At 31.9% G+C, this 27,968-nt stretch overlaps 1 protein-coding gene across 1 annotated transcript; it reads left to right on the forward strand.

Moving 5' to 3' along the window:
* The first annotated feature begins 1 nt into the window (after position 1).
* LOC127703949 (uncharacterized) lies at positions 2-27,968 on the forward strand. The gene is made up of 5 exons (XM_052207987.1): positions 2-75; positions 5,322-5,480; positions 6,767-9,643; positions 21,077-23,279; positions 23,973-27,968. Exons 2-4 carry the CDS (start codon positions 5,473-5,475, stop codon positions 23,277-23,279), a joined length of 5,088 nt encoding a protein of 1,695 aa, XP_052063947.1. The 5' UTR covers positions 2-75; positions 5,322-5,472; the 3' UTR covers positions 23,973-27,968.

The raw sequence follows: 27,968 nt of genomic DNA on the forward strand, positions 1-27,968 counted from the left end.
GGGAACAGGTGACACCGACTGACGAATTTTGGAATTTTATCAGTAACGATTGCCACGTAATAAAGTTAAACAATGGTATGGTTCTTGGTAAAAGTCATAACTGAAGTTAAAATTCCTGCAATGACAATTTCTCTACCTATAGATGATTTCTCAAATATTTTAGCAACAGAATTTTTGCAGTTGCAAGCCGCTGGCGGAGGTGGATCAGAGACAGAGAGTCGGATATAATTTATACGTTACCCTGCTTTTGCTTTTCTCCTGAAGGGATTAGAATACTGTCCAATTTTGTTCCCAGTTTTAAGTGTACAATCATAAATACGATAGTTTTATTAGCAATTTCAATAAAAAGACCACAAAGTTCAAGAAACTTAATCTGTTAATCTATTAATGGCAAATTTTTGAAATAAACCTTATTATTATTGGTGGCCTTTACCAGACATCACAGACGTTCCCATTAATTTTGATGTCATAAAGTAAAAGTGATTGTTGTATTAGGTCAATAGTGCAAGAGTCACACATTCTCAGGTCTAATGTCACAGATACATCAGTATGTACATGAAAGCAATTTGGTCTTATAGTGTGTACCCCATATGGCATGTATTGATGTAGTCGAAATAAGTATGTTATTAGTCCCCTACCGACAAAGTTGAAGGGGACTTTAGGTTTGCACTCCGTCTGTCTGTCCATCCGTCAGTCCGGCAAATCAGTTTTCCACACTTTTTTCTTTCGTGCTTGAAGATATTGATTTGATATTTGATATATTGTTTTATCATGACAAGTTACAGATCAAGTTCGAATTTTGTTCCGGTCTGATAATTTTGTGCAGAGTTATGGTCCTTTGACTTAGATAATTCACTCAAACATGTCAAATAATCAGTTTTCCACACTTTTTTCGTCATGCTTAAAGATATTGATTTGATAATTGGTATATTGTTTTATCATGACAAGTTACAGATCAAGTTTGCATTTTGTTCCAGTACAATGAATTTTTAACAGGTAGGGGACTATTTATTGCCATGCAATACTATCAGATGCTTGTTAAAAGGATATTTTAGGCAGTGTTCTCCCCAGGCTTTTTGGATAGCACCAGGGTAACGCATGCTCTTGGTAAAGTGATTTGTATAATGTGTCATGTCGCGTTGTGTCGCTTACCTATATTTCTAGTTACTGTTGTTTTTATGTCTTTTGTTTTAATACTGTGGTACTGGGTTATGTAGACATTGAGTCAGAAAATTATTGGTAAAAGAGAAGTAAATCAATAAACAGTTTGTATACTTGCATATCTTTTTGAAATAAATAAAACATGATTCATTACTAAATAATTATAGTGATTAAATCTTTTATAAAATCCATGATCAATTAAAATAAAATATCATTTAAGAAATTAAAAAAAATTCTAGTTTCTAGATAGAAAATTGTTGTATATAAAAGGATTCCTGTCTTAAGGAGACATAGAATTTACAAGAACTAATATTGTTTTATAATTTGAACCAGTTTCTATCTTAAATTGTAATAAAAAAAAATTTCATGAACTTTTTAACATTTTGCCATAAATATGAATTTCATGTAAATATTAACCTTTTTTGTCTTTGGTGATGACCAAACATCATGAACATAGATCATGTAGATACAGACTAAATACTGCACTAAAACCTTAATCTTTATTTGTCATGATCCATTTAAAAAGAATTCCTTAATCTATCTTAGGTCTATAGATCTATAAGTAACCATATTCAATGTCAACAACAAAGTCTCCCTATTTTTCCGCCTAAATGACAGGAAGTAGATATAAATAGATTTTAATATGTGCTTATGGATATTGTTTACTTCTTTCATTCATTAATTTTGGATATAGATATTCAGTTTGAAGGTACAGTCATGCATTTTATGTATAAAATAGATTGCAATTAATTGTAAATAAACTTGAATTTTCTACTTGAATTAACTGGGTCAAAGGATATTAGCCCCGAGATTACTCTGATGGCCAAGGGATGTTTTGCCAGACAAGCTGGGTCAGTAGTTATTTGTCATCATAAAATTATGATATCTTTATTAAAACACAAAACAATCATGTTACAAGTGTTGATAACATCGATTAAATCCAATCAACAAGGTTAACCTCATAAGCTAAATCGATCATGTGGTGTAAACAGTCTGCGCCAAAAACTTTTTCATCTACTAGTCTGGAAACTAAATATCAAAACTTGTCCCTATATGACTATAAAATTTTGAAAATTTTCTCTAGTCCGAATCAATATTTACTAGTCTGGGGCATCGGACTAGTGGCTAACGGTGCAGACTGTGTAAACAATCTGGTTTGACAAATTTCACCTGGAATTTTATACCGCATGGAAAAGATTTAACAAGTCGTTTAAAACTTTACCGATTTACGATTTTTAACTGAAAATTTTAGCACCATGGAAAAAAATTATACATCACGGTAAGACCGATAGAACCACGGTAAAAAATTATACATCGCGGGCCTGCAGTCCTTTAAGGGCCTGGAGAGAACACTGTTTTAGGTTTTTGCTGTGACGCCTTCCTGCAAGATTTTGTCCAGTCAGACTTTTGAGAGAGAATTTCCTTCTCAATTTTGAGACCAAATTTTGCCCTGAAATCTTCATTGACAGCTAGAAGTTTTTGCATATTTTCAAATTCTTACATTTTGTGTGCTTGTGTCCTCAGACTTTGGTGCACCAAATGTGGCTATAGGGATACTTCTTTTTAATTTGCAGTATCAGGTTTGTTGTACTCCATAGAAATATCCGTGCAAAGACTTATAATTAAATTCTAATCAAACTAGTACTACAAACTAGTTCTACAAACTAGTTCCACTGTTTCTAAAGATAGAAGTAGAAAAGGGAAAATGCCAATATAACGGAATAGAAATAAATTTTTGTTTTATTCATTTTTTTTCAATTTTGCCTTATAACAATAAGGGGAGATAACTCAGATAAAATAACTTTTATAAAGGAATGTGTTATGAATTTACCTATTTTATCATGTAGCAAGAAAACTAGTTCTGTGACCCCAATTTTCTTTTTCTTTTCTGAAAGCATATTATTAGACATGTTAGAGCTATCTTCTCATACTTTATCTAAAAATTCTATGCTTTAGTTTTCTTTTTATTACTCTAAATTGGGTTTTCCATGAATAATCTACACAGAATCTGACAATTTTGCAAAATCGATATCGTGAAAAAAAGCCTGGTGACCCATACTTTTTATTATTTAAAAAAAAAAATGATATATACATGATATAATAAACTACTTGTTGGCAAATTATTAAAAAAAAATCTATGGATTTTAATTTAGACCCCCATCTACCTTAATTATAAGATGATGATCAATGGATATCACATGTAATAAATTTATGTGCAAATATCCTATATATATTAAAGTATAATTACTGGTATGAAGATTATTATTATATATATGTAATTAAGATTACAAACAATTTCTTGGAGTTCAAAAATCTGATAAAGTGCCATTGTACACATGTAACAGATCACATTAATCATATTTATCATGGGACACATGTAACAGATCACATTAATCATATTTATCATGGGACACATGTTACAGATCACATTAATCATATTTATCATGGGACACATGTTACAGATCACATTAATCATATTTATCATGGGACACATGTAACAGATCACATTAATCATATTTATCATGGGACACATGACAAGAGAGGCAGCAGATACCAAAGTGATATTTAAACTCATAAGTTGAAGACAAACTGTCAAACTGACAATGCCATCATAGGACATGTAAGAGCAATGGCAAAAACGAAAAACGATGAAATAACAAAAGCAATAAAACACATCTAAACCCCACCAAAAACTGGGTGGTGATCTCAGAGGGTTAGAAGTGTTAGCAGATCCTGCTCCAAGTGTGGCACCCTCCATGTTGCTGATGTAAGTACAAATTTGATGATTCATTTAAGTCTCATTTAAAACAAGGCATGAGAGGAGTCATGTACATTGTAAGCGAGTGATCTAACACACGATGACCGATAAGGTCACAATTTCACTTATTTGAGTTGATTTACCAAACATTTACATATATATCAGTCAAGGGTATAACTCTATAGGGTTATTAAAGTAAATATCATACATGTCAGCATGTCTTCTTACAGATACTTTCATAAGTTGTCTACTCTCTTTCCTTAAATTTTCATAATCTGTAGTAACATATGTTTGTTATTTGTTAAATAAATCTTAACTATTTTTTTAATTTTTAGTGGACACTTGGGAATTCTTGAAACTTTGCGCAGTAACTTAATACATACATGACATAGCCTTGATAATTAATTTTCCAATTAGATTAGTCCATTTTTCATCAACCATGGTAAATCAATGAGACAAGGCTTTTAAGTGATAAACTTAGCTATAATAACAAGGCTTAACTATTACAGGCATGTAACTTATTACATGAGACACTTGGGAATTACTTGGAAGCTTGTACAGATTCTCATTACATGCTCTGATAGTTATTTCTTACAATAAATTAAAGTACATTGTGATTAAGCATGGCATATGTCTTAGCAAAGGCTTTGAAGTGATGTAGAGAAGTTGTAATAACACCCTTTAGTTATTACAGGCATATTTTTTCTGTAATAACATATAGGATTACTACATGTATGCATGATTGGTAAACTTTAAACTGTTATATATATCTTTCTATAGTTTAGTTAATAATGTCAATAGAACTTGTATACAGCTTAACAGAACAAAGTATGTATATCGCTCCTTTGAAACATGTAACATGTATGTTATTTTTTCTAATAACCCTATAGAGTTATACCCTTGACTGTATATGGACTCATAAGAATCAATTTGGACTCAACACTACATACTACTAAAAAGTCCTTGGACTCATCCTGAAAATAATGGTAAGGAATAAAATGATATATATGATATACAGTCAAACCTGCCATAAGCAAAAACTTGTCTTGTCAGGTAACCCTCTTCTTGTTCCACTGTATTTATTGTAAATTATGATTTTTAACCTCAATGCAATGGGCACCACTCTGAATGATTTTTAACCTCAATGCAATGGGCACCGCTCTGAATGATTTTTAACCTCAATGCAATGGGCACCACTCTGAATGATTTTTAACCTCAATGCAATGGGCACCGCTCTGAATGATTTTTAACCTCAATGCAATGGGCACCACTCTGAAAGAGTCTGTTTTTTTCTGGTTCTGAGGCTGACTTTTATTTACAAGTTTGACTATCATGACTATAGATTGTTTTAGCTTTTATTTATTTTTTAATCGTATTTAATTGTTATTTGTTTCAATTACAGGTATAACGAACATGATGTAAGAAGAAAGGCAAAATATATTAGAACATTATTTTTCCATTCCACCAGAGCTACAGATATGGAATGAAGAAAGATCTTAAGTGCACATGAAACAATAAAACTATGGACTAATTCATGTTTTACACAATATAGTATGTACATGTAAGTACATGAATGCATGTCATTGCACATGTTGCATGTGCCGGGAATTAACAGTAAATAGAAATTGATATAAAAAAAGGAGATGTGGTATGATTGTCAACGAGACAACTATCAGCCAAAGTTCAAATGAAGTGGAATATGACAATTAACCCTGCCAACATGGCCTAGTCAGGAACCTTGTCCGCGTATGTTTTATGTGATATGTTAATTTTGTTTGTTCATATTTGTTCTTATTTGGATCTTTTATCATATTGATACTTTCTATTTGATTTATCTGAGATTAATAGATTGACGTCTTCTATCAACTCTTTATGTCAAACGGTGCAAACTAAAGGTTAACTGTAGTCATTAGTCCCAAAACTCAAATTTGAATTTGGTCATTTGAAGAAAAACAATTAAGCATTATTTTGTACCCTCCCTAGATTATAGGCAGAAATATATTCAAATGGAATATGCCCATACCATCACATAACCTTTGAGCTTTGAGTGTATTGATCACATATTGAATGTTTTCAGCCATGTCAGCAGACCTTGTCATTTTGCGAATTATAATAGTTCGAGGTAAACACCTACTGTATTCCTGAAGTGATATGTGTAAAAGAGAAAGGTTACTGATACTTGAGTGTTATATTTTCTATATTTAGTATCAATGTGTTATTTTTTCTGAGAGTTAAATGTTATATTAACTAATTTTAGTAGCAATGTGTTTATTTTTAAAGTCACAAGTGAATATTGTTGCTATTACTATCACCTTTACTAAAAACTATTGGAGTCTATTAATTTTTTAAAGGGAGATAACTCAGGTGTTCCCTTTCAATTGCAAATCTTATAATGGAAGGAGTATGTTTGCTGTAAGTAAGCTGTTTTTTTTATTCTGTAACCACAAATGGTTAAAACAGAAATTATTGCATCAATTTATTATTGCGATTAATGAACAATGGACACAGATACCAGTTTATGTGATTAATGAGCAATGGACACGGATGCCAGATTATTTTTGCAATTTCAGGAAATGATGCATACAAAAAATGCTATCAAAATTTGAAATTTTTTATTCTCGCGATACCTATCTTTTCACAATTTACACTAATATGAAAAACATTGCAAAAATTTCAGAATTTGCAGCACTAGTATTTGCAATCTCTTTTTTAAAACGCGATATTGTTGTGATGTACTTACAAAGTCAAAGTTATTGTCAGATCTGGCAAAATACACCCTGGTTGTTCAACTTGTTCCCTTTTGTAAATATTTGAAAATGAGCCATTGGTTATGTGTTATATTTTCAGACTTAACATGAGGAAGAAGAAGACGCTGTTGCTTTTCCTGTTTGGGATAACAGTCCTATCCACAATATGGTTTGTCAACAACACTTTTGGTAATGGCTCACTTCATTTAGGCCATTTGTATAATAATGGCAAAACAGGTGGCGCCACAAACAATGTTTTTACAATGGCATGGGATAATGATCATCCAGCAAACTCCCTGAAAACTGCATCAGAATCTAATAATGACTTACATTTTATACCAGAAAAAACTGAGTCACAGAACAAGAAATCAGAAACGGAAATTGAAGAAAGGGAAGACAATGAAAGAAATCAAAACCAAGAAGATAAAACAAGATCTGAGAACTCTAAAGTAGATACTATTACAACCAAAGACTTACCAGATGAGAATGGAGGGGAGGAAAACTTACTTGATATACTCCAGCTAAACGACAAGAAGGAATGGGTTACAGACGTTAAGATATGCAGTCAAATTGAAAAAGAAAAATTCGTACAAACAGAAATGCATACACCATCTGGAGAAGTCAAAATTTTTGTTCATGATCCTTCCAATGACATTCATGTTAGTGCTAGTTTAGTGGAACATGGTGAATGGGAGCCAAACTTGATTCAGCTGATTTATTCTCTTCTTGAAAAGGATGATGACCTTAAGTTTATTGACCTTGGTGCTAATATAGGAGTTTTCTCCCTTGCCGTTGCAAATCTTAACAAACAAGTGATAGCTGTAGAACCTTTATCGATCAATGTAAAACGTTTGTGTAAATCTGTTGATGCGAATGAGTTTGAAGATTTTATAACCATTGTTCACAATGCTCTTTCTGATAAAAATGAAAAAGTGAAGTTAGGCAAGGAAAAAGGGAATGTTGGCGGAACTTTCATCGCAAAGGATGAAAACATGAATAAAATTCAAGGTAGTTCCGTAGTAGGTCAATACTCTGATGAAGTAAATACAGCTAAGTTAGATGACTTACTTACTATTCCAGAATTTAACTTGAAAAAAGTTATAATAAAGATGGATGTTGAAGGTTGGGAAAGTCATGTGTTGAATGGTGCCGAAAGATTTTTCCGTAAAGTAGATGTCCAGGGGATTCTAATGGAGTGGATGTGGCACAAAACTGGGACAGAAGCTAACGAAATTATTAACTTTTTTGCTAATCATGGCTATGAGCCGGTAAATCCAAATGGTAATAAGTTGTTAGATGTTCGTTCTCCTGGTACTTGGCCAGTTGATATTTTATGGCGACAGCGTGTAGATACAGGTCATAGTCATGCACAAGTTGAAAAAGGTAATCCAAACGCATCAAACCAAGTTACAAAAAAATCTTCAGGTGTTCAAATGTACCGCCACGATATGACCAAGTGGAATCTTGATGATAGTATGTGTCGTGTAGAGACAGACTTCATGTTAGCCAACATGCATACTCAGGCAGGAGATGTTAAAATTTATGTTCACAATCCAAGTGTTGATGTCCATGTCAGTGGTGGATTGATGAGAAACGGTCAATGGGAGCCACATTTAATTCAGCTAATGTTTTCTCTGTTAGAAGCCGACCCATCTTCTCAGTTCATTGATCTTGGCGCTAATTTAGGCGTCTTTTCACTAGCGGTTGCTCGCTATGGTCGGAAAGTCATAGCAGTGGAACCGTTATCAATTAACCTTCAAAGATTTTGTAGATCTATAAGAGATAATCATTTTGAGGACAAAATTACAGTCATTACAAATGCCTTGGGTAATGAGAGAGAAACTGTATTGTTTGGAATGGATGTTGGAAACATTGGTGGGACATTTGTACTAAACGGGAAAAATCAGGAAAAGCAGCGTGGGGCTCAATATGGAGGTCAGTATGAAGATAAAGTCTTAACAGCAAAAGTAGATGATATATTGAAATTACCTGGATTTGATTTTAAGAAAGTCGTCATAAAAATGGATGTAGAGGGATATGAACATTTTGCCCTTCAGGGTGCTAGCGATTTTTTCAGCAAAGTTGATGTCCAAGCCGTTTTAATGGAATGGATGTGGCACAAGGCAGGATCAGGATCAGAAGAAATTTTCAAGTTTTATTTAAATCGTGGATATGAACCGTTTGATCCATTGAAGAAAGTTGTACTGGATACTTCAACATCTGGATCATGGCCTATTGATGTTCTTTGGAGAAAGAAGCATGTGTCTTCACCTCCAAATAATCTGGACAAGCCTGAACAAACCAAAAGTGTTCCAATTAATTCACAGGTTCGAATGTACAGAAGAGACATGCAGAATTGGGTCAAGGACACATCCATGTGCATTGATCCAAAAAATTTATTAAAAGCAAACATGCACACAAATGCAGGAGACTTGACCATCTTTGTACATGATCCAACTGTGGACATTCATGTAAGTGGAAGTCTTGTTCGTGGTGGGTCATGGGAACCACATCTTACACAACTCATGTATTCATTGTTACAACAGGATTCAGAGCTTCAGTTTATAGACCTTGGAGCAAACCTTGGGGTATTTTCATTGGCTGTTGCCAAATATGGCAGGCGTGTTGTGGCTGTAGAACCTCTGTCCATTAACCTCCATCGATTCTGTGCTTCGATAACAGCCAATGGATTCGAAAGTCTGATAACTGTTGCTACAAATGCATTATCAGATAAGAGAGAAAATGTAACATTTGGGAAAGACAAAGGAAATGTTGGCGGCACTTTTGTTCTCAATGATAAAAACATGAATAAGTTTAGTGGAAGTCCTGTAAATGGTAAATACGACGATGTTGTCCTGTCAGCCAAGATGGATGACATTTTAGATGTGCCTGGATTTGATTTTAAGAAAGTGGTTATGAAGATAGATGTTGAAGGTTATGAGCACCATGTTCTTAGAGCAGCTGATAAGTTCTTTAGGTATGTATCAATGAGTCTACAGATATCTTAATGGTAAAAAATCGGCTTATATTGTTAATCGAATTTTCAACGTGAAGCTACCCAACAATATAAATAGTTAAAATTGTCAATTAGCCCAAATGATTCCACATTAAAGCGTCCTTAAAGAATAATTTAAATTTTCATTGATTGTCATTTCACAGATGGTATAAAAAATAGCATGGATATCATCATGATCATGGATATGGATTTTCTAAGGACCAAAAAAACAGTACTACACTTTACATGCTTTATAAAAAAGGGAATTTTTTTCTCCTTCATGTTCTTGCTGCAAGTAAAGTGAGACACAAAATTTGTTCTATGCTTTTTTCAAAATTTGAACACAAACAAACAAAGCTTTTTATAAATTTGAACACAAACAGAAGAAAGAAATAACAATTTGATTATAAGAGTGAAAAAACTTTATCAGGAAAAGAATATCCGATGCTCCAACTGATATAGTTATTTATGGTTATCAGTTACCGGTAATATATTAATGAATAATATACATGAAATAAGGCAGGTGTTTTCTGTGAAAGATCAAAGCCTGTATAACAGTTTAGTACATTATAGCCCTAAAGAGTTGTATATTTAAAAATATTTCTCATCTTTGCAAAATTAAATTTATAACATGTTAAAGTTTCAACCCTTTTATTAAGGCCATCAATTACAAATGCATGTTTACATGGTGTTATAATAGAGACACCACAAAAAAAATCATTTAAAAGATAATTTATAGTCTTGTACATAATTGGGAAAACCTTACTACATGTAATTAAATGGCTTCATGTTTGAGGTCTGCACAATAAATTACCAGATTTTGAAATAAAAATTATGAATGTTTAATTTGTGTTAAAAGTGTAAACTAAAACAGGATATACATGATAAATTTACCTGATGTTGGTCATCATGGTCATGGTAGTATAATATATTTATTTATAATTTAAGTCATTTTAATGTAAACAAACAAATGCTTTCTTGAATTTTTCAGGTTTTTTGTAATTGTAGTAAAGTTTGACTACATATTGTAATAATTAATTTTACAGATTATACCGGAAAACAATAAAGATAGACATGTCTTTATGTTATTTATCTGCATTTACAAAAATAATCATTTTTTTTCCCTAAAAATTCATTTTGTTTTATATATCTTCAAAAATTGTTTGATGAATAAGCATTACAAACTCTTTGATCATATTTATTAGGTTGTAAGCATGGTAAACTAACAGATGAAATTGGAAAGACATTGCATTCTATTGTTCATGTGTAGTGTTCAAATTAAAGCTCCCAGATCACACGCCTGAGAAATATGCAGTTCAGAATGATTTACATGATTACGGATGATTAATCTTTCTTTCTCTATGAAATTTCTCTCTTTTTGTAGTGAGAAAGTTAACAAGGATAATATACAAATTTTATTTTATCATAATATACTGAATGGTACATTGTACCATACTGTTTGCAATGCTTGGTACATTGTAGATATATATATATATAGATTTGTTGGAAATCATATGCTACTTTATAATTGTTTTACAAAAAATACAGAAAAAAACCAATACCAGAAAAGGATTACTGCAAATAAGTCAGAAAATGGAAAACAGATAATTAACAAAATGGAATGCAAAGGACATGAAGGAAGGTTTTTTTTATTAGGACTTTGTCCTTTAATAAACAAAATAATTGCATTTGTTTATATAAAAAGTCAATGTTCCATAAATAATTTATTATAGCATGGACACTTTGAAGGTATGGTATAAATGGTATAGCTAAAAGAAGTATTATTTCACCTACTCCTCCTATGCTTTTTTTCTTGGGTGTACTGTTATAAGAATGACTATAATATTTTAATTTTTGTTATACCCCCACCAAAATGGAGGGGGCATTTAGTGTTACCCTTTTCAGTACGTACATCCCAAAATAAGATTCTGTTTTTTAACTTTTGTTTGCCTCAACCAAATCTTATGAAACATGTGAAACTTATACACAATGCTTATTTCCACAAAACACAGATAAAGTTTGATTTTGGGTGGTGTCACATTTACCGTTCTAGAGTTCTGCCCTTTACCATGTTTACAAATGGAAAAATTGCTGAATTTTTCATTTCCGTTCTCCAACTTAAGTTTGCCTCAACCAAATGTTAAGAAACTTATACACAATGCTTATTACCACAAAACTTAGATCAAGTTCAAATTTGAGTAAAAAGCAATACTAAATGTATAACAAAAATACAAAAATACAAGGAAAGTTCAAAACAGTAAGTCCTTTATCAAATGACAAAATAAAAAGCTCAAACACATCAAACGAATGGAAAACAACTGTCATATTCCTGACTTGGTACAGGTATTTCCTTATGTAAAAATGGTGGATTAATTTTACAGTTCTCTAGTTTTTCCTATGAAATGTATTAACATGATAAATACACATTTTTTTTACTTCAGACAGTTGTACAATTCCTTACTTACAGTTAAAATGAGTTATAAAGAGTTCGCTATGATAATGAATCTGCAATGAAAAACAATTCCTTTGTTACAATTAAGGTAGATCATAGGTATATATTTCTTGAGATAGAATTTTCTTATACTTTGCCAAAATGAAGATTTTACTATGCTTTTTTCAAAAATATAATAAATAGTATGGGTCACCGTGCTATTTTCCAACCTATGAGTCGTTGAAAATTGCCTAAATTTGGTTAGATTGTTCATGAAAAAACACATTTGTGTGCATAAAAAAAAATCTATGAGATAGAATTTTGAAATAAATTGTGAGAAGATATGTTTTATAATATGTTTTAAGAAAGTAAAAAGAAAAAATGGTGACACCGAAGTTGTTTTCTCGCTACAGGTAAAAATTAGAAATTTCCCTATCAGTCCAGTATATATTTTTTACTAAAAGAGTTATCTCCCCTTAAATGGCTTATTTGAAAAAATTGATTCTAAAAACACAAAATTTGATATTTGTTTAAATATTTTGAGTTATACAATAAATTACCAAGATTTCTTTATATAAATAAACAGTCTAACCAATAAATTGCAAATCTTTCTTCACATTTGCAGATTTGGGCAAATAACTAGACCGATTTTGTACTGGGATTGTACAATCCAAGATGGCGGTATACCATGAATCTACCTTAATAGTGCATTGAAAGCCATGCACTCTGAAAATATATTGATTGACTGTTGTTATTTGCTTAACGTCCAGTGGAAAATAGTTCATGCATATTCAGGACCAGAACAAATTATCAATAATTTAATGCAATTGCATTGGTAGTTTCTTAAGTAAAATGTTAAGTGAGAGATTTACCTCTTAACAGGTTAAAAAAATTATTTCTATGGTTACTAGGAAGTCCTACTGTCAGTAAAACTCTTTTCAGAATTAGATTGATTGTTGACATTAAATACCAATTTTAGCGTTTGTGGCTATTTCATGTATCACCAGTTTTTATTGGTGGAGGAAGCTGGAGAATTAAATACAACATCCCTTGTTTGATACTTTAATAAGCATGAAAACATTTAAAGTTGTAATCAAGAATGATTGCATTTTATTTTTTGGAAATATAAAGGCAACTGATTACCTACTATTTGTTTATTGGAGGAAATAAAGATATATATCAAAGAAAGACAACTCTTTCACAAATGGGAGACAACTCTGACAGTCTATTCCAAAATTTTAAGATTTTTTTTTCATTTCTTTATTTGGTTTTAAGCTCACCTGGCCCAAAGAGCCAAGTGAGCTTTTCTCATCACTTGGCATCCGTCGTCCGTCGTCGTTGTCCGTTAACTTTTACAAAAATCTTCTCCTCTGAAACTACTAGGCCAAATTTAACCAAACTTGGCCACAATCATCATTAGGGTATATAGTTTAAAAAATGTGTCCAATGACCCCGCCTGCCAACCAACATGACCGACATGGCTAAAAATAGAACATAGGGGTAAAATGCAGTTTTTGGCTTATATCTCTGAAACTAAAGCATTTAGAGCAAATCTGACATGGGGTAAAAATGTTCATCAGGTCAAGATCTATCTGCCCTGAAATTTTCAGATGAATCAGACAACCCGTTGTTGGATTGCTGCCCCTGAATTGGTAATTTTAAGGCAATTTTGCAGTTTTTATACGACCGCAAAAAAATTTTGTGGTCGTATATTGGTATGACGTTGTCGTCGTCGTCCGAAGACACATGGGTTTTCGCACTCTAACTTTAGTTTAAGTGAATGGATCTTTTTGAAATTTGACCATAAGGTTAAATACCACAAAAGGAAGGTTGGGATTGATTTTGGGGGTTATGGTACCAACAGTTAAGGAATTAGGGGCCAAAAATAAGCATTTTCTAGTTTCCAGACAATAACTGTGGAACGGTGTATGGATCTCTCTGAAATTATACTACAAGTTTCCATACCACAAAGGGATGGTTAGGATTTGCTTTGGGGGGTTATGGCTCAAACTGTTTAGGAATTAGGGGCAAAAAAGGGGGAAAAACAAGGTTGTCCTGGTTAATGGACAAATACTTTAGTACAAAACATAATTTAAAGCAGTGTAAGGGAGATAAATCAAATACATCATTGAAATTATCTCCCTTACACTGCTTTTAAATTATGTATAAAGTAAAGGTTAATGAACAATAAAGATAATTTAAAACAGTGTAAGGGAGGTAATCCAAACACAACGTTTTGGTTACTTCCCTTACACTGCTTTTAAATTATGTTTAAAGAAATGCATATTTATAAAGGAAGACCAGTAAAAATATCTGCAAATGTTGCAATTTTTTTTTTTACAAAAAAATCCATATGAAAGATTTGACACTATATTTTTAATTCTATTATAAAATAGATTAAGTTAGCACTATGGTAAATTTAAATGGGTAATAATGGTTGCCAACTCCATTGGAAATTTGAATTGAGATTATGACCATATCTTGAGGGAAAAAATTTTTTGGGGGAAAAAAGGGGGGGGGATAAAAAGAAATTGTGGGGGGTAAATTTTTTCTCAATTCAGATTTCAGAAATTAAAAAGAATTATTCTTCAAATATTATTTTTTTTTCAAATTTCAAATATTGAAAAATTTCAAGAAGTAATCTTTAATTGCACAGTATGGCGCATTAGATTTGTAAAATCTTTGATCACATTTATTTATTTGTTATGCCGAATCTAACAGTGTATTTAGATTTTTAATTTTGGGTCCAGTTTTCAAATTGGTCTACATTAAGGTCCAAACGGTCCAAAATTAAACTTTGTTTGATTTTAGCAAAAATTGAATATATGAGGTTATTTGATATGCTGAATCTAAAAAAGAATTTAGATTTTTGATTTTTGGCCCAGTTTTCAATTTGGTCCAAATTGGGGTCCAAAATTAAACTTTGTTTGATTTCAACAAAAATTGAATATATGGGGTTCTTTGATATGCTGAATCTAACCATGTAATTAGAATTTTTATTTGTGGACCCTGTTATCAAATTGGTTCATATTGAGGTCAAAAGGGTCGAAAATTAAACTTTGTTTGATTTCATCTAAAATTGAATTATTGGGGTTCTTTGATATTCCAAATCTAACCGTGTATTTAGATTTTTAATTTTGGGTCCTGTATTTTAAATTGGTCTACATTAAGGTCCAAAGGGTCCAAAATTAAACTTAGTTTGATTTTAACAAAAATTGAATTCTTGGGGTTCTTTGATATGCTGAATCTAAACATGTGTTTAGATTTTTGATTATGGGCCCAGTTTTCAAGTTGGTCCAAGATAGGGTCCAGTATATAAACTTTGTTTGATTTCAACAAAAATTGAATATATGGGGTTCTTTGATATGCTGAATCTAAACATGTATTTAGATTTTTGATTATGGGCCCAGTTTTCAAGTTGGTCCAAATTGGGGTCCAAAATTAAACTTTGTTTGATTTCAACAAAAATTGAATATATGAGGTTCTTTGATATGCTGAATCTAACCATGTATTTAGATTTTTTATTTGTGGGCCCCGCTATCAAATTGGTTCATATTGAGGTCAAAAGGGTCCAAAATTAAACTTTGTTTGATTTCATCAAAAATTGAATTATTGGGGTTCTTTGATATGCCAAATCTAACCGTGTTTTGAGATTTTTAATTTGGGTCCCGTTTTTTAAATTGGTCTTCATTGAGGTCCAAAGGGTCCAAAATTAAACTTAGTTTGATTTTAACAAAAATTGAATTCTTGGGGTTCTTTGATATGCTGAATCTAAACATGTGTTTAGATTTTTGATTATGGGCCCAGTTTTCAAGTTGGTCCAAGTTGGGGTCCAAAATTAAACTTTTTTTGATTTCAACAAAAATTGAATATATGGGGTTCTTTGATATGCTGAATCTAACCATGAATTTAGATTTTTTATTTGTGGGCCCCTCTATCAAATTGGTTCATATTGAGGTCAAGGGTCCAGAATTAAACTTTGTTTGATTTCATCAAAAATTGAATTATTGGGGTTCTTTGATATTCCAAATCTAACTGTGTATTTAGATTTTTAATTTTAAGTCTCGTTTTTTAAATTGGTCTACATTAAGGTCCAAAGGGTCCAAAATTAAACTTAGTTTGATTTTAGCAAAAATTGAATTCTTGGGGTTCTTTGATATGCTGAATCTAAACATGTGTTTAGATTTTTGATTATGGGCCCAGTTTTCAAGTTTGTCCAAGTTGGGGTCCAAAATTAAACTTTGTTTGATTTTAACAAAAATTGAATATATGGGGTTCTTTGATATGCTGAATCTAACCATGTACTTTGATTTTGGACATTGGACCATAATAGGTAAATTAAAAAGATTCAAGTTCTTAGACCACATTCTTTCTGTGTCAGAAACCTATGCTGTGTCAAATATTTAATAACAATCCAAATTCCGAGCTGTATCAAGCTTGAATGTTGTGTCCATACTTGCCCCAACTGTTCAGGGTTCGACCTCTGCGGTCGTATCAAGCTGCGCCCCAGCGAAGCATTTTATTGGTTATTATCTTGAATATTATTATAGATAGAGATAAACTGTAAACAGCAATAATGTTCAGCAAAGTAAGATCTACAAATAAGTCAGATGACCAAAATTGTCAGTTGACCCCTTAAGGAGTTATTGTCCTTTATAGTCAATTTTTAACCATTTTTCGTAAATTTTTGTAATCTTTTACAAAAATCTTTTCCTCTGAAACTACTAAGACAAATTTAACCAAACTTGTCCACAATCATCATTAGGGTATGTAGTTTAAAAAATGTGTCCGATGACCCCGCCCGCAAATCAAGATGGCCGACATGGCTAAAAAATAGTACATAGGGTAAAATGCAGTTTTTGGCTCATATTTCTGAAACCAAAGCATTTAGAGCAAATCTGACAGGGATAAAATTGTTCATTTGGTCAAGATCTATCTGCCCTGAAATTTTCAGAACAATCAGGCAACACGTTGTTGGGTTGCTGCCCCTGAATTGGTAATTTTAAGAAAATTTTGCAGCTTTTGGTTATTATCTTGAATATTATTATAGATAGAGATAAACTGTAAACAGCAATAATGTACAGCAAAGTAAGATCTACAAATAAGTCAACATGACCAAAATTGTCAATTGACCCCTTAAGGAGTTATTGCCCTTTATAGTCAATTTTTTACAATTTTCATAAATTTTGTAAATTTTTACAAAATATTTTCCACTGTAACTACTGGGCCAAGTTCATTATAGATAAAGATAATTGTAAGCAGCAAGAATGTTCAGTAAAGTAAGATCTACAAACACATCACCATCACCAAAACACAACTTTGTCATGAATCCATCTGTGTCCTTTGTTTAATATGCACATAGACCAAGGTGAGCGACACAGGCTCTTTAGAGCCTCTAGTTTAGCATGTTTAAGGGAAATGGAAGTAAAGCTAAAATGAGATTTAAGATTATGCTTTGCTTTGTAAAAAGAATTGCCTGAAAATCATGCCGTAAGGTCACCATCCTTAACAGGTCTAACATGTCTGACTTTTACTAATTTCATGTTGTAATTGTTTTCTTTATGATGGTGTATTTGAAAGTAAATTTAAGAATTTTGTCCCCCGCCCAACGTGTTGTGGGGTACATAGAAATACCAGGCGGGCATCTGTCCGTCTGTGCGATACGGAGTGTGCGTCTGTCTGGTCTTATTAGCGCTCTCAGGTGTAGTTTTTGTCTCGCCTGCGACGAAAGTCGCAGAAAGTGAGACATATGTATTACTATCCGGCGACGGCGGCGTAAACTATTTGTATAAAGCTTTATATTTCAGAAGGTAGAAGCCTGGATGCTTCATACTTTGTATGCAGATACCTTATGTTACGAACTTTCCGTCTGTCATATGTCCAATGTCCTTGACCTTATTTTCATGGTTCAGCGACTGCTTGAAAAAAAAGTTTAGTTTTTTTGTAAAGTAAATTTCTCACTTATTATGAGTAATAGGATAACTATATTTGGTATATGGGTTCCTTGCAACGTCTACATGTCCATCAGACAGGGTTCACCTGACCTCAGCCTCATTTCATGGATCAGTGATCAAGGTTAAAGTTACGTGATTAGGTCTGTTTCTCAGATACTACAAGCAGTAGGTCAGCTATATGTGGTGTATGGAATGATTATAAGGGATACATGTCAGTCTGGCAGGTTTCATCTGACCTTGACCTCATTTTCACGGTTCATTGGTCAATGTTTAGTTTTTGTGTTTTGGTCTGTTTTTCTAATACTATAAGCCATTGGTCAACTATATTTGGTGTATGGAATGATTGTAAGGTGTACATGTCTGTCTGGCAGGTGTCATTTGTCCTTGACCTATTTTCATGGTTCATTGGTCAATGTTAAGTTTTTGTGTTTTGGTCTGTTTTTCTAATACTATAAGCAATAGGTCAACTATTTTTGGTGTATGGAATGATTGTAAAGTGTACATGTCTGACTGGCAGGTGTCATTTGTCCTTGACCTCATTTTCATGGTTCATTGGTCAATGTTAAGTTTTTGTGTTTTGGTCTGTTTTTCTAATACTATAAGCAATAGGTCAACTATATTTGGTGTATGGAATGATTGTTAGGTGTACATGTCTGTCTGGCAGGTGTCATTTGTCCTTGACCTCATTTTCATGGTTCATTGGTCAATGTTAAGTTGCTCTTGTTTGGTCCTCTTCTCAGATACTATAAGTTATAGGTCAACTATATGTGGTGTATATGGAATGATTGTAAGGTGTGCACGTCTGTCTGACAGGTTTCATCTGACCTTTAGCTTATTTTCATGGTTCATTAGTCAATGTTAAGTTTCTGTTGTTTGGTCTTCTTCTCAGATGCTATAAGTAATAGGTCAACTATATTTGGTGTATGGAATGTATTTTATTATTTAACTGCTGATTACTTACATTGAAATAGATTATTTTATAAAAATCTTTAAATAACATTAATAATGATAATAAATAATAAAAACTTTTAAGGGATCATTACTAAACCGTGATTAACAAAAACATTGGAAGGTGTGAAAATGTTAAAATAAGGTCACTCATGCATGAATGTTTAACATAGAATACAGTTCACTCCAGTCCCTTCATAAAGATTAATTGGCTGAATACGTACAGATTGAAGAACTTTTGAAATTTTGTTTGCACAACAGAATCACATTTACTGATTTTTGATACATATGAAATAAAATAAGTATTGAGATAAGTAAAAATATTTTAGCATAGCAACATAAATAGATAATATGAAAATATGACTTTTTACAATATTTTGATCAAAGATTGAAGATAATTTTAGTTTTTTTTTTTTTTTGGGGGGGGGGGGGGGGTGGGGGAGTTTTTCAGGTTCATCTCAAGGAATTGACAAATATTTATCCAGTTTCTGCAAAGCCTTAAAACTTTTCCTTGTGCACAGGTTTGTCTGTACTCAAGAGGAAATAAAAAAAAAAATGGCCATATTTGTCAATCCCTTCTGATGAACCTTAAATCTAGATGAAAAATTATTTCATAAGAAATTTCAAAGTTTGCTTTTAGTAGTCATTTGACTTAATGTTTCAAAAAAAAAATTTGTATAATGCGATTTTATTTACTCAAATGTTGTTGCTATATTTGCCTGTGATTTATTAGCCAAAAGTGTATCCCATGTGATTTTATGATGCTGTTTTTTCTAAAAACATGTTACTCAACATGAATGTAAAAGCATTACAGACCTATATTTAAGCCTAAGGTCAAGGTAACTAAAAAAGACTAAAATTTGAACATAGGTTTCAGGATGTATTCAATGGGATGTTCATTTAATGTAAAGCTTATATAAACTTATTTTTTTTACTTTCAACATAAATTCAATTATGAACACTAAAACAGGCAAGACATTTCAGTGTGTCCACTCTTGTTGTCAGATTTTAATCAAATTTCTATTAAAGGGTGATGTCAGCAAATTGTCTTTGACAAGTTCGAAAATCAGTGCCAATCAACTATTTTAAAAAGAGTTATGCCCTTGGAAATATTAATTATATGGAAAATTTCATTGTTAGTGCTCTCAATGTGTTACAATTCTTGATAAATTTTCATGAAACTATTATCATAGGTTTATATCAGCAATGTCTCAAACAAGTTAAAAAATCAGTGCTGATCACTTATTCTAAAAAAAGTTATACCCTTGGAAAAATTAATTATATGGAAAATTGTATTGTAAGCGCTCTAGATCGATCTCATGTGCACAATTTTTGCTAGATTTTTATCAAATTTATATTAAAGGTTTATTTAAGCAATCTCTCAGGACATGTTTGGAAATCAGTGCCGATTTTTAAAAGAGTTATGCCCCTTGGAAATATTGGGAATTGCATTGTATTTGCTCTCAAGCCTTCATTTCTATAAGATATTTGTAAAAAGTTTTAAAGAACAAAAAAAACGTTTTTTATGCCCCACCTAGGGGCATTATGTTTTTCAGTCTGTTTGTCTGTTTGTCCGTCTGTCTGTCCCGCTTCAGGTTAAAGTTTTTGGTCAAGGTAGTTTTTGATGAAGTTGAAGTCCAATCAACTTGAGACTTAGTACACATGTTCCCTATGATATGATCTTTCTAATTTTAATGCCAAATTTTTTTACCCCAGATTCACGGTCCACTGAACATAGAAAATGATAGTGCGAGTGGGGTATCCGTGTACTATGGACATATTCTTGTTAAAGTTATTGCGCTTGGATAGATAAAATATGTGAAAAGCAGGGGACATTGGAACTGTTCTTTAATTTTTTTATGCATTTAACATGTTTATTATTGCAGTTGTTAAGCAACGGACAACAAATGCAACTTTAATTATTGCATTTTCAGGAAAATGATGCTTTCAAATTTTTGTTTTTGATGAAAGCAATTTTGTTCCAAATTTTACAATAATAAAAACATCACAAAAAATTTCTGAATTTACAGTAATTTGTAGCCTAAAGTTTGAGCAGTACTTAATATTGAATTTTTTTTCCAGAACTGTAGATGTACAGGCTGTGCTCATGGAATGGATGTGGCAAAAAGATGGATCCAGTGCCCAAGAAATCATACAATTCTTCACCAGATATAACTATGAACCATTCAGTCCTGGCAGCAATCTTGTATTGGACATACATTATCCCGGAAGTTGGCCTGTTGATGTGCTCTGGAGAAGAAAGAAGACTGGAAATCCATTCAAAAATGGACCAGTCACCTCTGTTGGACAGTTTGCTCAGCATGAAAGGCAACAACAACAACAAAAACAAAATGAAGTTCAACAGCAACCTAGACAGTCACTACAACAAAGAGGGCAACAAAGTCAAACATCTCTGAAGAATGAAGGTAGAGGTGATACACCTGGAAGGAGCCAAAATCGGCATGATAGATCTCAGCAGGCGCATCAAACCCGAGTCCAGAAAAATCAAGCTTATGATCATGCTGAACAATCCAACCAAGTACCGTCAAAAGGAAGATATGGTGTAAATTTTTACCGTAGAGATGGGAAATCATGGGTTCCAGATGACTCGTCATGTTCTGCATCAGACAATTTCCTGAAAGCTAATTTGCATACGCCAGCGGGAGATGTTGCGATATATGTACACGATTCCACCACTGATGTTCATGTCAGCGGAGGACTTCTCAGGAATGAGGCTTGGGAACCTCATTTGATCAGGCTTATGTTTGATCTGCTGACCAAAGATTCACAGCTTCAATTTATGGACCTTGGTGCTAATTTAGGTGTGTTCTCTTTGGCTGTTGCTAAGTTTGGTAGGCGTGTATTTGCTGCTGAACCACTGTCAATCAATTTACAAAGATTTTGTAAATCAATTCTGGCCAACCATTTTCAGGACAAGATTACTGTTGTTACAAATGCACTGTCAGATAAGATTGAAAAGGTATCTTTTGGGAAAGACCATGGGAACGTAGGAGGTACTTTTGTATTGGAAGGGAAGAACATGGAAAAATATTCTGCTAGTGCATATGGAGGAAAATATGATGATATCGTACAAACAGCTAAACTTGATAGCTTTCTACGACTCCCAGGTTTTAATTTTACTAAAGTGATTATGAAAATAGATGTGGAAGGATATGAACATCATGTATTCAAAGGCGCTAAAAAATTCTTCCAAGAAGTGGATGTACAGGCCGTTCTAATGGAATGGATGTGGCATAAAAGTGGATCTGATGCTACTGAAATTATGAATTTTTTCAAGGATCTAAATTACGAACCAATTAATCCTAACTCAAATTCAAGATTAGAAGTTACTCTATCTACTTCATGGCCAGTTGATGTTTTGTGGAAAAAAACGAAAAAAACATCAGTGGTTAAAACTTCCCAAAAAGTTTCATCTCAGTTTACTTCTGGGGTTCAAGTTTATCACCATGATAAAAGACAATGGCTTGCTGATGATAGCGTCTGTCTCAACCTTCCACCAATGACAAGAGGCAAAATAAGTGACTCCCTTGCTGGACCATATACTATCTTTGTTTACGACCCATCTGTTGACCAGTGGGTTAGTGGGAGTATTCTACGGGATGGGGGCTGGGAAACAGGTCTAGTCAATAGTGTTATTTCATTACTTAAACCAGACGAAGACTTACAATTTGTTGACTTGGGTGCTAATTTAGGTGTATATGCATTAGCCGTAGCAAAATATGGTAGGAATGTTATAGCCGTAGATCCATTGACTTCTAACGTGCAACGTATGTGCAATTCTATCATAGAAAATAATCTAGGAAGTAAAATTACATTAATATACAATGCATTATCTGACACGAGAGGTACTGTCTCTTTAGGTAAAGATGAGAAAAATGTTGGAGGAACATTTGTGATGGACCGTAGCAATGCAAATAAAGTTCAGGGTAGCAACGTAAATGGAAAAATCGGAAAGGATGTTGTTACAGCTAAATTAGATGACTTACTAAATGTGCCAGGATTTAATTTCAGAAAAATTATTATGAAAATGGATGTGGAAGGATATGAGGGATATGTATTAAAAGGGGGGACGAAATTTTTTGAGATGGTTGATGTCCAGGCTGTTTTTATGGAATGGATGTGGTTGAAGTCTGGATCAGTCACACAGGAAGTGTTAAGTTTCTTCACATCTCGTGGATATAAACCATATGTATCTACTTCAGGAAGAGAACTCAGGGTGGAAGATGCTACAGGCTGGCCAGTTGATATGATGTGGAAAAAATAGGTAAGAATTAAAAAAAAAAATGGTAGACCCATTTACAAGCATAAAAGTGTTATTAAGTTAACAAATCCTATTAAATTATCTCCCCCTTGATTGAACAAATTTGTGTAACAAAGTTATCTCCCCTGATCCTGTATATTTTAATTCAACTGCATCAAGTTTGATAAACAATTGTAATTGAAAAGGTCGTGAAGGTGAGACATGCTGAAATTATAAGAACTTTCTTATAATACAGTTACAGATAGCTTTAAGTACTCAACATACTCAATTATACTTTGAAAGAAGAAAAGGAATGATAAAAAATATTTGACAGTACAACAGACCACAATGACCTGACCAACATCCAAGAAAATAATAGACATACAAACAATTTTCAAAAATACATGGTCCAGATAGCCTGACATGGTACATGTCTCTCTTACTAGGTTTGTAAGTAGCAGAAAACAAATTTGTCCAATATCACATATCACCAAAAAACTGTCAGATTCAAAAGGTGGAAGTTTTAAGAGGGAGCACCATATGCAGTTTATGTAAAAAAACATTGTTTTGGAGACTCAAATGATGCTAAAGAAACAAAGCAAGTTTTTGGAATGTTATGTTGAACAAATTATTTATTTTCTTATCTTTTCTTTTTTTTTTTTAATTATTGTTGAATTTACACTTACACATGATTTGTGGTATATTATTTTCTTGCAGGTTGTTTAAAGAAGTATGAGGTTAATAAAACAAAGATATGTGTTCAAACTGTTATAAACTTGCTACATCTGTGAATATCATCATTAATTCATCACCAGCAGACTAAAAGAATCATGTGATTGGATCTTACCTTTCCTTCTTTGTTTTGATTGGATGTTGTAAGATTATTATGTCTCTCTGCAGTCATGGCAACAACATTTTTATATTTTCTTTTCTTTATATTTTCCAACTAAAGTCATGACAGTATTGAAGTGATAAAATATTTATAGGAAAATGTATTACAGAAAAAATCAAAATAGTCTGTCCTTTATCATGTTTATCATGTTCTAATGTTTGTCTTAATATATGAAATAATTTTATCAACAAAAACATTTTGATATTTTCCCTTCTTTGGATTTTCCACCAACAGTATTGAAGTGAAATGTATTTATAGAAAAAAATCAAACTGCTTGGTCCTTTATGGCTAATTGGAACATTTCTACTTAGATAAATATGAAATAATTTTCATAATTTAAAGAAATTTTAAGGAGATGAATATTCTGCTGTCCACATTTATATAGTTTAGCTTAAGTGTCCATGACAACTCTTTCAAGAACGTCTTTAATTGACAAAAAATGTTGATATGTTTAATGTCAGGGTAAATGAAATCATAATATAATTATATGCATGATTTATATCTGAATTTTCTATTACTACTTGCTATTGTATTGTTATTTTATAGGCAATTAATTGAAATATTTATCAACTAAATCTATGTTGTATTTAAGCCAATGATAGATGTGAGAATAATATACTGAGTAAATAAAGTTTAGCAACAAATATTGTTGATACATGTACATATTTTTGAAAATTAATTATACTTAAAAAAATAACAATAAATAAATTATTGTAACAAAGAAAATAAACCATAAGATTCAATTCGTAAACAACAACAAAAATAATATTTAAAAAAAATGTTCTGCAACTATATCAATTTTTATTTCAAAGTTTTTAAACTAAAACATATCTTGTGGAACTTTTTTTACTCAGTATAGATCGATAACAATTCTAGAAATTTAAAAGTCTCCCTATATCATGTATAATTTTGATCCATTATATAATACCTATATTATTCAATATCAAGAAGACTTCATAAGGAACATATTATTTCAAATTACCAAAGCAAACATTCTATAAACATGATAAATATAAATCAAGTCTTTTGTATTTTCTGAGTAAAATTTCAGATAATAAACATCCTCAATCAATATCAACTTTGGTTATTTTTAAATAAAACAAAATTTTAAAAATCCACCACCTGTAAGTGTACAGTATTATAATTTGCTTCGCTTAAAATCAAAAGCTTCTATAAATGGCAATTTTTAAATGATTCTCTTTTATATCTTTCTCATTATTATTATATTTATATGAGTTATGTCCCTTGGAGAAGATTTTTTTTAGTCATGTATTATTAAATATTTATTGCAATTTCAACATATTTATTTTATTTTCACGACTGTAAACTTGATTGTCAGGTAACACATTAACTAAGGGTATGATAAGACTATTAAGACCTCATGTATAGAAAACAACAAACTAGGTGGTTCTAAATTAATGCTGTTAAACTGTACGCTATATGTGAATATACAAACTTTATAAAACTTTCATATTTATATTCCTTAACATGTTTCAAATAAGGGATTACTATACATTTATTTCCCGTGCCGGAGGGAGATATGAAGATTTGTTCACCCAAGAATATTCATATTTCACGAGGGCTCTGCCCGAGGGAAATATGATTTTTCGAGGGTGAGCAAATCTTCATATCTCCCGAGGCAAAGGGAAATGAATGTTTTATTCCACTGCCTATGCTTTGTTTACTATCAATACATTAAATATTTTTTTGCATATATTTCTTTTCTTATCCGCTTGTTTTTGTAAGTCAAACTAAACACGACATACCCATTGATAAACAGTAAGGATCAAAATTTAATTATAAGTCTTTTTGTTTTATCGTCTGAAATAAATTTGAACACGATAATGATTGTTGCTATCGCTATTTTAAGAAGAATAAGAAGTTCAAAACGTTATGTACAATAACCGCGCGTAACGTCGCACGAAGTAATCTCAACATTTCAGAGGGGAATATGATCCTCAGAATGGAATATGAAGATTTGTTCAATGACACGTGGGATAGTCGCAACCGATCAAATATTGATTAAACTATCAATATGTTTAAACAGTGGAATAATAAAAAGTATCTTTTGCTCATCTATTAACTTAGAGATTGCTTTCATGACCAAAATGCCACATATATATATATATATATATAAACAAGTCTAAATTGAAAACAACGTTCAAACCTATGATTACGTTGGATAAAAACCGCAACTTTTATACGTGTGCATGCATAACAAATTTCTTATTTGAGGGGTCTAAATACAGCACAAACAACATTTTCCAAAAGACCAAAAAAGTGAAAAAGTATATTTTAACAAAACGCATTTGATTAACAGGTCGAACAACAAATGTTCTTAAATCCTGCTGACTGCCATTGGCGATTGCCAAATAAACGGATCACAAGGTGCAATAAATGGATCTTAACTATAAATTTAATACCAAACAGAAAACAATAAACTTGCGGCGAAGATGGTATATATATATATATGTATATATATATATATAAGGAGAATACAGTGGAGTCCTATTGGGAATTATTAATTATTCCGTTTTCTTTGAAATTCTTAAGATCACATTAAAGAAAATGACATTTAGGCTGGACCCTGCCCCTAAACTATTTGTGGATGACTTGAGGTTCAGAAGTGTAAAAGTTTAGGCCCACACTCAATAACCTGTGATGTTATGGTTGGGACTATTAAGGGATTTTTGTAATTTGCTTTGAAATGTCTTTCAATCATTGGAAATATATTAAAAAAGACTTGAGACAAGTACCTAAGCCTCTTTCCTACCTACCAGATAAGATATAAGGGAACTTTCGAATTGTATAATTTTTATGTTTCATATTTTTTTGTATTTGAAGTCTGATAAAACATGCGCTTCTTTTGTTTTAAATGTAACATACTTACAATTGAACAAAAGCAAATTCTTTAAATAATTGTAATAGAGTATTAATTTATAAAATCAAAACTCTTCCCACCCAGCTGATTTATTCTTTCAAATTTTTGTGTATGATTATTTTTGAAAGTTGGATGAATGATTGGTTGTATTGCTTTAAGGAAGTTTTCTTTTTAAACTTTTTCAATGGGAACTATTTCCTTGCATATGGTCCTTGTTGAGTTATGTCGACATACATTTTGTCCTCAATATATATACTAATATTTGACTTTAATATAGAAAATGATGCATTTTTTCATTGCTTTTTGCTAATGTATAGAATACATAATTTTTTGTGCATTTGTTTCTTTCTATTTTGTTATTGTTTGTTTATTCTGTAACTATTATTATTTTTTTATTAGTATAGTATTATTAGATGTTATTTATATTATCATACATCAACTTTGCAATTTAGATTGTATATTTGAAGATTATGTTATACTGTATTATGAAATATTTACTCATCTAGTATATTGAATTATATTGCTTGAAACTATATATATGTACTATACAAGCGTAATCCTAATGTGACAGGTCATAAATTTGTCTTCCTTTTAAGATTTGGTGTCAAAATTAGAAAGCTGTTGAAATCTACTAGAATTTCGTTATCATTGAGTCGAACTGTCAGACCTAATTGAAATTTCACAATCTTTTACAAAAATTCCTGAAATCAAAAAGTTACTTTGTACTACATATTGCCATTGAAGACGGTTTTGATATTTTAAACAAAACGTTGCAAATTTGTCATTTTTTTCGTAAAATTATACATCAAAGGATAAAACCAAAAAGAATTAGTTTGTATCTTAAAAGCAATACACAACTTCACTTCTGGTAGAATATTGCTTTTTTGTTATTTGTTAGAATGTTGTTGTTATCTATTATTTATGAAAACATTGCCGCTAT

This window comes from Mytilus californianus, unplaced genomic scaffold, assembly GCF_021869535.1.
Source record: "Mytilus californianus isolate M0D057914Y unplaced genomic scaffold, xbMytCali1.0.p SCAF_57, whole genome shotgun sequence".
NCBI lineage: Eukaryota > Metazoa > Mollusca > Bivalvia > Mytilida > Mytilidae > Mytilus > Mytilus californianus.

What these genes read in the sequence shown, in the direction of transcription:
- LOC127703949 (XM_052207987.1), top strand. An exon ending in GCAGCTGATAAGTTCTTTAG is followed by an intron (nt 9,644 to 21,076) that starts GTATGTATCAAT and finishes TTTTTTTTCCAG; the next exon opens with AACTGTAGATGTACAGGCTG.